The sequence below is a fragment of the Cryptomeria japonica genome, chromosome 6 (assembly GCF_030272615.1).
Source record: "Cryptomeria japonica chromosome 6, Sugi_1.0, whole genome shotgun sequence".
NCBI classification, from domain to species: Eukaryota; Viridiplantae; Streptophyta; class Pinopsida; order Cupressales; family Cupressaceae; genus Cryptomeria; species Cryptomeria japonica.
Window position 1 is genome coordinate 112,385,666 of NC_081410.1, and position 12,248 is coordinate 112,397,913.

At 33.9% G+C, this 12,248-nt stretch overlaps 1 protein-coding gene across 1 annotated transcript; it reads right to left on the reverse strand.

Annotated features, from left to right (window-relative positions):
* Window positions 1–6,629: 6,629 nt before the first annotated feature.
* LOC131030117 (methylesterase 1) lies at window positions 6,630–7,894 on the reverse strand. The gene is made up of 3 exons (XM_057960803.2): window positions 7,605–7,894; window positions 7,255–7,521; window positions 6,630–7,172 (listed from the first exon to the last, which is right to left on the reverse strand). Exons 1-3 carry the CDS (start codon window positions 7,836–7,838, stop codon window positions 6,903–6,905), a joined length of 771 nt encoding a protein of 256 aa, XP_057816786.1. The 5' UTR covers window positions 7,839–7,894; the 3' UTR covers window positions 6,630–6,902.
* Between the last annotated feature and the right edge of the window lie 4,354 nt (window positions 7,895–12,248).

Here is a 12,248-nt window from a genome sequence, read left to right on the forward strand (position 1 = left end):
TAGATTCATGGGTGTAGGGTTGAGAATATCAAACCAGTAAAGCCTTTGAAATATTTGTTGGTGCAAGTGCCAAGTGTATGTATCTTGGTTCCATCATTGATAGAATTCACAAATACTTTGTGTCCAAGTTGGGATTTGTTCCCAGGAAATTTTGGGTATTCTCTCAAGAAAGTGCAGAGTGGAGAAAATCCCTTGTGCTTCCTAATGGTCTACGAGTTATCTGTTCCATTTAGTGTTTGATTCAAAAGAAAATTGAATTATGAACAACTGTCCATGGTAGTGGAGTTGCGGTAAAATTTCTTTTCCCGGTCATGGCCCTTTGAACATAGTGGTTAGCTAGAGTTGTCCATTTTATTCCAAAAGTGTTGTGTAATCTATAAAAGAGGGAATTGAGGTTGGTTGCATCCAAACTTTGCCAGATACATGATACCAATTTTGATTATTGCAATGGACACATCCAATTAATTCAATGGGCTCTGGATCCCTATAGAAATGATTTAAATTTCTAACACCTAATGGCCTAAAGGTCAAAAGACCTCTTTCCCACATAAACCTTTTGCAGGAGAGGCATGTTTTTTGGTCATCCTCGTAAAAGTTTTCAACATTATTATGCTCAATATTATGGTCAACAATAATTTTCTTTGATTTGATCATATTGCTTTTGCTGGTTTTTCTACAAAGGGAGTCTACAAATAAATTATTTTATCCTTTGAGATAGTCTACTTCAAAACAAAAGGGAGTGAGAGATTCTTCCCATTGGTGAAGATAATTATTTTTATCACCTTGTGTGTAGCTTGTATTTTGAGAAATCCTTGAGCATTTTGCAACTCATACCTACCAAGGAAACATTTACGACGAATAGAAAGAATCAAAATATTTTATGTTCACTGTAAGATGTGTAGTGACACTTTCATTTATTGTTGTTTTAACAATCTTACATGTCCGAAGATATTTTCTTCCTTATGATGGGTGTGAAACATGTTTCATTTTATACCCTTTTGTTCCCATTGATTACCATTCCTTGCCTTTTTCCTAAGCCCTTTTTGCCATTAATTGTTCGAAAAATAAATAATATTTGATGTGTTTTTAAGAGGTGAAAGAATGTTTCCAACATATCAAAACTATTGAATTTATGGCATAATTCGAATGGTTTGCTGCAAGAACTAAAAATGGCGAGGAATCTAGCCAAATGAATGATAGAGCATAAAGAATGGAATGAACTACGAAGTGTGGGATGCAAACATTGCACACCTATTTGTCCCCATTTTTTGTATTTTGTCTTTTGAATTAGTAATTGTTACAACAAAGTCTTGGTTTGTGGCCTGTGACCAACCTAAATAGTTAAACTTTCCAGTTAGTTGGCCACTGACCATAACAAACTATAAACTCTTTTCCATTTTATGGTCTTTGATAGACAAACATCTCTCTCTCTCTCTCTCTCTCTCTCTCTATATATATATATATATATATATATATATATAATTTCCAACATGTTATGATTCAGATTAATTTCCAGTGTGTTGTGATTTAGTATCATCCCTGTGTAAGTTTAAGAGATATTTATAATTCAGCTCATGTGATCAATTTGGTATTAAGCAAGATGATGAACATAGTAAATTTCCTAAAGAATGTAATCACGATTTGAAGAATAAGAAGAACAATTGCCTTAATCTGCATTTTAGACTCTACTCTTTGTTTTGTTATGTAATACTTCATGTTGCATTTCAACTTCTTGTCGCATTTCTACTTCCTGTCGCATCTCAACAACTTGTAACATTTCAACTTCCTGTCGCATTTTCACTGATACCATTTCAAGGCAACTCCAACAATCACATTTCCTAAGGAATTGAGTGTGCATTGATTGAGTTAAGCAAAAAGGTTTATGATAAATGCATTTGATAGAATAAATAGAATAGGATCTTTGATTTGAAGTGTAGGATTTAAAAGGTATGATTCAATTTAGTTGCATCACATTCCCACTTGACTTGCTATCTTCATCCCTTGAGTAGATAACCACTATACCTTTCATTAGTCTACGATCCCAGATTGACATTTTTAGGTACAAACTAAGGGAGTCCACTTGAATCCAAAACAAAACTTAAACAAGAGTTAATTTGAACTACAGTTTTACCGTACACCTTGGATATTAGAACCTTGTGTTGGTTCAGGACTAGGCCATTGTCAAAACATAACTTATGTAAGAATTTAAAATTCTTGTTACACATGTGAAATAAAGGTTTATGAGCAACTAGAAACTATAAATATTTTATAGTGTGTAGAAGATGTGTTGTGTTGCCACTGTGTTCTAAAAAATTGAAATAAACTATATAGAAATAACCTTGGTTATAATCTTAAGGGAACTAAGAATTAAAAATAATATGAAAAAATAGTGAGGTAAAGGCTTTACTCAAAGGTCTTATTTTCTATGGCATAATATCTATAGAGTAAAAGCATTTCTTTGGTAGGACTATCTTTAGAAGATTATAACATGGGGTTAGATTAAAAAAAAAGGTTTTACTGGATTAGGTAGATGCTCTTTGTTTAATAAGAGGAAAATAAATATTCATCTTCTTTTGTTATGTGATTAGGTTACCATTACTGGAATCTTTTCCTTGAGTTTCTTCTAATTCTCTATTGTACAATATGATAAACTAGGATTTTCTTATGAATATTAATTATTATTTTTATTCTAATAGATGACTATGAGTATCATAGTTTTAAGAGGTGGATTCAAATAGATAATAGTTTTCAAGATAAAATAAATTTTATAGATATGTGGATTCTCACAATTCCAATAACAGTATTTTGAGACCCGTCTCAAAGAGTTCACCATTACCAATGGAGAATAGCACACCATGTAGAATGGGGCTGCTGAGAAGTGCAAAGGTCATTCAAACATTAGGCACATACAATATAGAAGAAGAAATGGATATTATCACTATCATGTAGAGGCCCAGTTCTGCGACAAATTCATTATGGTCTTTTGTGTTGTTGGAACAAAGTGGTGAAATGGAACCATACAACGATAATACAAGCCCTTATCAAATGATTCTTTTCATAAATTATCTAATTAATTTTTGCACCAATTTTAAAACAATATTGGTCCTTCATGTTAAAAATGGTTGAATAAGAGCTAAATAATATGTTAGAATATGTATTTAAAGGAAAGGAAAGTAAGTGATAAATGGGTGAATAACAATAAAATCTAATTACGAGTTGCCAAAGATTCAAATGTTTAAGAATGTGAATTTAATTTTCACTCAAAATGTAATCAATTTCAATTTAATAGAAGATTCACATCTTTTTAGAAAAAAAAAGTAATGTAATTACCTTGAATATAAATATCTTAGTAATGCTTGTAAAAAACTAATTTAAATGTTACATAACAACCCTTTAAAATCAATATCTAATAATTGTTGATTTGACAAAATATATATTGAATTCATAACACTTACAAGAAGTACACCAAAAATTAAAAAAATTAGTACAATTGTTCCTCAAAACCGGTTTTAATTGGAACTTGACTAGAAAAGATCCACAAACCAGCACTTGGAAATTTTTTTAATGTATAGAATATTAAAATGTTATTGTACTTTTGTCTCTTAAAAAATGACAGAGTTTATTATATGTATAAAGGTTAAATAATATGGTGTAATTTAGACTAGTTAAAATAAAAGTGGAATGCTATTGAAGCTCTTTTGTTCTTTGGCAAAATCCTTTTCATCATGCAACAGGAGTTTATGGACCCTTTGTTCTATTAGCATAGGTAATTCAGGATGTTCTCATTCTCAAGGGTGAGATAAATTTGGAACCATTTGATTCTAATTAAATCAATGGTAGGTGCAGCCCAAAGAGTTATAAGTTTGCAAAATCAATAGCATTCTGTCATTAGCTAGCATGTTCCAGCATGTCCCTATCTCAAGTGGTGAGCCCCATCAGAGTCTAATTTGAAAAAAAGGTAAATTTAGGTGTGTTGTCATTATATAACACTCTTGGTCCATCAGTGAGAACCGATTAGAGATATGTTCCATGGACCAGTGCTGGCCCAGTTGTTCAAGGAGAAAAGCAATGGAATTATGAAGTGTGAACTGTTGTCTTGTCAGAAGAAAGTTCCTAAGTCTTCAACCCCGAAACTCCGGAACCCCCAGGTTCCCAAGTTCCTAAGTTCTTCAACCTCGGAACTCCAGAACCCCCAGGTTCCCAAGTTCCTAAATTCTTCAACCCCAGAGCTCCGGAACCCCCAGGTTCCCAAGTTCCTAAGTCTTCAACCTCGGAACTCCGGAACCCCTAGGTTCCCAAGTTCCTAAGTCTTCAACCCTAGAACTCTAGAAACCCCAGGTTCCCAAGTTCCTAAGTTCTTCAACTCTGGAACCCCCAGGTTCCCAAGTTCCTAGTTCTTCTACCTCGAAACTCTGGAACCCCCAGGTTCCCAATTTCCTAAGTTCTTCAACCCCGAAACTCTGGAACCCCCAAGTTCTCAAGTTCCTAGTTCTTCTACCCTGGAAGTCCGGAACCTCGAAGTTCCCAAGTTGCTAAGTCTTTCCAACTTCGGTGACCCAGGTCTCCAAAATTTCCCCAACTTTGGTGACCCAGGTCTCCGAAGTTCCCCCAACTTCAGCGACCTAGGTCTACGAAGTCTTCCAAACTACTTCTGGCTTGCAACACTTCCGGATGGCGTGATCGACACTCAAAGCTTTAAATGCTCCGACAACTTTGGTGACTTATGCACCTTCTTTTGTGGAGCCATAGGGGTGCATTTAATGTTTTTGGCAAGATTTGCATCAAGGGAGGTACGAGGCCATGCTTGTTGTGGTGACTTATGTCATTTCTGCATACTCTGAATTTGGAAGGTCAGTAAATCCACCCTTCTTAGAATCGCCTTTTGTGGGTATGGCTAGGTTGCTTGCATGTACAAGTCAAGTGCATGCACTTCCCCGCACTCCCAGACTGACATACAGGGGTCATGATCACTCTTGTAACCATTTTTTTATATAAAGGCTATTAAGCCTCATTGTAAAGGGTTCGTTGGCTTGAGCTATTCCATGCTCTCCCACTTCTCTTATATTTATCTTGCATTTGTGCAACTATAAGTTTGGCCATTGGCCTTATAATTAATTGAAATCGCCATTCTTGCCTACTATCAACTTATGCATGCCGTGTATGTTTCCTTACCTTCATGATAGGTGTATTTTTTGTGGTTCTTCTCTCATATATGTTGTGTTAAATTTATTTATGAGTGTGACTTGTGGGAAACCTTCTCCCCTCTTGGCATTCAGTGAATTCTAACCTTTGTACATGCATTGGGGTCACTCATACAACTGAACTTTGTGCATCTCCTAGGTGTTTTAGTTGATTTTTTGTGTCATTTCGAGTAGGGAGAGGAAAAATTTATTCTTGGTGCATCACCTTCTTTTATTTCAAGCATTTCTCTCTTCCCTTTACCTCTACAATTTGTTAGGATAGGCCTAGGAGTTAGTTTTGAAGTGTTGAGTTGGTTCAACACCTGCACCTGGATTGAGAAGGAAGCTGACCTTCTCTAGAGATTCAACCCCCTTGCGCAAGGTTCCACACTTTGGGGTTGTTTCCATGTTTCACAAGGTTGCTGAGTTGATAGCTCGGCAAGGGTGCAAGCGTTTGTGATGACAAGGTGATCCAAGATGGAACACTTTGGCAAGTTTTTTTCTTAGTCTCTTTGTAGTGTTGTAAGTTTAAAACTAATTTATATTGCATCGTTATGGAATGGCATATAATTGCACCATTATACAATCAAAGTAGGTCTCTATTGTGTTTGCCCACGGGTCCATGAACCAATAAGATAACAAGGAAGTGATGTGTTTTCACTATATAGGACTTTTCTTTTTAATTCATTTAATAGAATTTGTGCATTGTTAATACATATCATAGATATTATTAGTTCTTATGAAAGGCTTTGGATTCTTAATATTCATGAAACCCATATCTATCCATCCATAGATTATCATTACCACTTGTCTTTGTCACCTTTTCCCATTCTCATTCTTATGCCCTCTATTTCTAAATTAACCAAATCCTTTTCTATTTTCAACGTTCAACTAATCACACTATTAGACATTGCATCCCTTGATTGACTTAAAATAATACTTAAATAGAGTGATACATTCCATATAACAAAATGACATGACTTGAAATAATGGTTAAATAGAATAGTGCATTTAAGCCACTGACTTCCAATAATATTTGAATAAAATAGATACTTCAACCTGCAAAAATTTTCAATAATATCCCAAAATTGACTTTATATAAAGAGTTGATTTTAAATAAAACAGGTGCGCGAATGGTGAAACTTTCGTTGAGCATTGAGTAATCCAAAAAGATAAAAATCATCTATTGATTTTTACTGAATGGTGGAATTTTCATTGCCGAGAATGTGACAGCTACCCTTTTTTGACCGTGAAAGCCTTTCATGGGGGTTCATAATATCTGTGATATCATCTATTACCAATGCACAAATTCTACCATTGAATGGATTAAAAAGAAAATTCCTCTACAGTAAAAACACATCGCTTCCTTGTTATCACAAGAGAGACCCACTTTGATTGCATAATGGTGCAATATAAATTAGTTTCAAACTTAAACACTACAAAGAGACAAAAACTTGCCAAAGTGTTCCATCTTGGATCACAACTTTGCCTTTATTTATGCTTTTCAAATTAAACACTGATGGTGCTCGCCACTTGTGGTAGATGGGACATGCTATTGATTTTCCAAACTTACACAAAGAGATTAAAATGCAATAACACATACTATCATAAGTATTAAATAAAGCAAAGTTAATTATAATAACAAGTCAAGCTTTCCTCTGAGACTAAAAGATTACAGAACCTTCATCCCCCATTTTTTTCTGGCTTTCAGCCATAGCAAACTTAGTGGTAGCTGCTTGAAATCTCATCCAAAATCTCAGCCAAACGAGAAGGATAGCAAAAGAATGCCATGTGATCAGAGCCTTCCATTTCATAAACTCTATCAGGAGGGTTTTCAGCTATCATTTTCCTCTGCAACTCTTCCCAAATGGCCTTATCATCCTTGGCCACTACATAAACCCTTGGGACTCTTCCATATCTCTCTTGGCTAAATATCACCTTTTCATCTATTAAAGGAAACTTCTTCCTAAGCAATTCCCCTAGAGCAATATCCTACACTTTCATTTCTCCAAATTAATCATTCATAACATACAATTAAATAAAAATCAATGGCAGAAGATATATAACTGGTTACCTCAGTTGGGCAGTTTTGGTACAAGATTTGCCTTGAGAAAGTATGGCCAAAATTGAATGAAATGGGAATTCCATTCTCCCCCATAACAAATTCTGTGTCTCCCCATGACTGAATTCTGGCCTGCACCTCACTTATCATTTCAATGGCAGAACTCCCACTGAGAGGCATGAATGCTGTCAAAAACACAGCAGCTTTGATCTTCTCTGGGAATTGCTCCATCATTAAGCTCAAACTCATGCCTCCCATACTGTGACCCACCAATATTACCTGCACCCAACAGATTAAAATCAGATGGAAGTAAAACAGATTGTATTAAGAGAAAAAATTTAGTAGTGGTGCAGAGACCATACTTTTTCTTGGGGAGGAAGAGAGTTGAACAAATGGGTAAGGGGTTGATTTATGTCAGACCATGTTTGAATTTGATGGGCATCCAGAGAGTGAATTCCACAGGAAGAAAGATCTATTGCAGTGGCATGATGGCCTGCCTTTGTGAGGAAAGGGAGGAGTTTGTACCAACACCAGGCTCCATGACATGCTCCATGAACCAGCACAAAATGTGCCCTTGCCTCTGCCTTTGCCTCCATGACCGGTGGCCTTCCAATAAACTGATACTTGCACAAGGCTTAAAATATAAAGGAAAGGGAACAAACACGTGGAGAAATCATTTCTGACAATATTGCAGTCAAATTCTTAAAAAGACATATCAATGCAAGATTAACCACATAAATAATAAATGATGGTATTGCACTTAAACACTTATCATGACCAAGACTTGCATCTTTTGTCTCAATCAATGACCATGCACTTGTTGCTAATTGCTAGGAGTTTTGCCTTTGCTCTACTTTGACATTGATTTATGATAGCCAATGCCCTTCACAACTTAGAGCATCAAGAACATTTTATGTTGGTCCATCATGCGTACACTACACTTCTAATCCAATTCTTACCTTTGGTGGGCATGTGTCATGTTCCTTACAGTGGTGGTTTTCCATTCAGTTGTTGCCAAACTAAGCCTAGTGACCCATTTTTTATTTTATTTTTTTGGCATTATCTTCATTTTATCTACTAGATTCTGCCTCCTTTTTGTCATGGTGTTTATGGTAGGTAATGAAAGTTTAAATCAATTGAATTATTCATGTTATATTCTATATTAGGAACATTAATGTTTTTGATTTGGAGTGGATCTCATCTTCTTTTAAACATTCAATAATAGTATCTTAATAGAATTTGAATCTTGATGACAAGAACAACTACAACACAACTTAACCATCACATTATGTCAATACGGACAACAATTTTTTTTAGTATTAAATTAAATAGTCATGTTAAGACATTCTTTAATTATGTTTTATAAATTAGATAATCCATTTGCATAATTTACATAAATTAATTAATTCCTAAACATAAGATGAACTTCAAATTTCCTAACAAATTCTATGATTTTTTTTTTAATTAAAATATAACAGTGTAGTACAATGACATATCACTTTACATTTACTAGGCCTATCTTTCCAGGGACGTGTCTATTCTGGCTCCAAAACGACAGTACGGATTCACTAACACGCGTGTTAGTCGCACGTTTTACACCGTCGATTTTGCATTAAACGATTGAGATTGACTAACCTGTCACCAACACGTTGTACGAAAAATCTGTTTTGGAATCAGAATAGCTTCAGCCTCTTTCCAGTCTCTATACTGTTTTGTTTTGCAATGATTAATAGTGAGTATTTCAATCTGTAAATTCCAAAAAGCTAGTACTGTGAAATCAGTCGAATCCCACCACGTTTAAGCTGGCCATATATGTAATGTCACGTACAGTATGATGATCTGGTTCTCCAGTTTATTTCTGTGGTGGGGAAAACAGCATGTTTTATAAAATAATATGTAGAATAACTAATTTGAACCGTAGAATTCGAAGCAGTACGACTCTGCAAGCATTGTTTTTTTTTTTGTCGTTCCAAATGAAAGTGTCGGTTCATTTAGAGCATTATAATTTAGGTATTTATAGGTTAGTTAATTGTAGGTTTGTCTGAGATAAAGTTCATAATGATAATTGTTGTATTTTTGGATTTCAAATGTATGAATTTTTATTTGCATCAATGTTTCAGATCACATTTAATGGTCTATCGTCAAGATGAGAGAGTTGCATAAAGATAAAAGATGATAGATGATCAATCAAGATCACACGAGCCATGATCCATCTCAGAATGAGAGAGCTGCATAAAGATAAAAGATAATTGTAAGTTAATATTTTGCAAATTTATTAATTTTAGTATTAAGTTATGTAGTCTTGTTATGACAGTTTTTAATTATGTTTTATAAATGAAATAATCAATTTACATAGTTTACATAAGTTAGTTAGGTCATAAACATGAGACAAGCTTCAAATTTCATAACAAATTCTAGTTATTTGAATAATTCCTTGAGATTTATTACATTAAAATTAATTTGATATGATTTAATCATTAGTCAATTATTTACTAAATTGAGATGCATGATATAGCCCATAAGCCCAAAATGTACACAAAAATAAAATAATCTATGAAATAAATGTATCAAATACACCAGATCGTAAAAATACTCAAGGATCATAAAAGTAAATGTAATATAGTAGAGTCTATCATGTAGCTACCAGAGGAAAAGATGAAGGCACTCTTGATGCTCTTCTTCTAGAAATAATAACTAAAATTTGGACTAGAATTTGAGGTTTGAAAACTATGATAGACTTGATAATAAGAATTTTGTTTTTATTAGAAATAATGATTAATTAATTATTGTTCTTCAAGTTGCTCATAGTGTACCAATAATTGTTGTGTTTAGGCTTGCACTCTCAACATAGACCTACACTCATGTGAATACCAAGTGCAAGAAGCTTGCAAATGTGGGAGACTATTTGTGAAGCAAACTTTAAAACTGAGAAGTTGTCTATTTGTAGGATTCTCAATGAGCTCTTAGAAACACATACAAAGGTAAAGGGAAAAGATAGCTAAATAAAATGTAAAAGACAAACAATCTAAGAAAATGATTAGAGGTCATTCACTAGATGAGATAACTATTTTCTAACCATGCAATACTAGTAAAATATTTGCAAGTTAAGCATTTATAATATAAGTAGATGGTCATCCATATGAATAAATAGAAGAGGGACAAATTATATCGCAACTTCTTGTATTAATGAAATAATAGTGTACAATTATAAGTTTATAAGCCCCTAGATAAAAGTTAGACACATGAATGCTACTAAGATTAGAGAATATATAAGAAAATAATAAGTCTATAGAGCTTGCATAACATGAACATCCCAAGTACATTATAAAAAGAAATGCAAAGCTCATATTTATACAAAATGAAACTAGAGAAGATAATGCGACACATTGAATAAATGTCATGACTTCTGCTAATAGGAAAATGATGCAGGATCACCAAAGTAGTTTAAAATGGCATTTGGATTTTATCCCAATATTAGTTCGATATTGGTATGTTCTTACTGGTTGGTCTTGCAGTGTATGGAGCGAAGATGAATCGGGTTGTAGGTGGTTCCCATAACTTGCGGATCATTGAGCGATGTTGTTTTGGGCCTTGACCGATGTTTCCAGAGGACCACATGAAGTTATTTACATTTTGAAGGTGTTCTTGGTGATTTGGGCCAACATGTTATTGTTTACACGTTTCATCATGAACCGGTTGGTTTTTGGTTGACTTGATCAAGTTGTTATTGCTTGCGGATGGTATAAAGGGAAGTTTTGAGATTCATTTTAAGAGACAGAGGTTGGAGGAAGAAGAGATCGAGCGAAGATGTACTTTCCGGAGACATTCTGGTCCAAGGGGACTGAAGTCCTAATGGACTGAGGTCCGGATCAGTGCAGGACAATGCATACTATTACCAGAGGCCTATTTGTCGAGTAGACAATCTGCAGATCTTAGATTTATGTTGTATGGACTGTTGCGTAATCCTGGGCTATGGTCCTGCATGTGTAGCCACTGAAGGCATATGTAATTCATTAAATGGTTATAATGATTGATTACCAGTTACATCGTGTGTTACTTCTACCGGTTAGGGTTGCTCTTTATCTGTTTACCGATTATATCTTGTGTTGTGCTACCGGTTGCTGGTATCTTGCATGGTGTTTTGTGTTATTGGCTGCAAGGTGGGGATGTCCTTCATTGGATCTCCCTACCTTGACTGCGTCAGAAAAGGGCCTATAAAATAAAATAGTCACCTTCACATTGGGAAATTATATGAAGTATAAATCCCTCTTACATAATGAAACAATGCATGATAAAGGGGTTTCTTCCAAAGAACATAAGAGGCTTCAACATCACTTCACTTGTGAAGGGAGAGGTGATCAATATAAAACAAACAATAGAAAGCTAATGCTCTACATTAGTTTAGTTGTGTTTTTCTTTTTTTTTCTTATATAATGTAGTTTAAAAATTATAAATTTTCTCATTCATAAGATTTTAAAAGTTAGAATGTTCATTCAAATGAATTTGAGGGGCTATTATCTCACTTAAGTCTTCACACATTTTTTTTCATATGTATGATGTGTGGAAGCTTCATTTTGATTTGGACATTGTGTTTTCATGTTAATTATTTAAAAATTTATACCAATATTCGAGTAAGTGATTTAACTTATATTTTTCAAGAATTCTATTGAATCCACTAACCACATGTATATAAATATTATTGTTGTATATTTCAAATGAAATAATTTTTTTAATTAATACTAGTTAGTTAAAATCTAACTATGTAAGGAATGACAAAAATAAAATGTAAAACTTTAAATTAAAAGACAATTTTTACAAAATTTAACATTAAAAATCATATGTATCTTAGAGATGAAATATAATAAAATTAATAATAATGTGCAAATTATTTAGATTTGACATAATATTGTTGTTTGTTGTTTTTATTTTTATCAAAGTCAAAATTATAATGCACTAATTAGTTTATGCATATAAAATATAATGTCATTGTTTAAAGAGAGAAAATG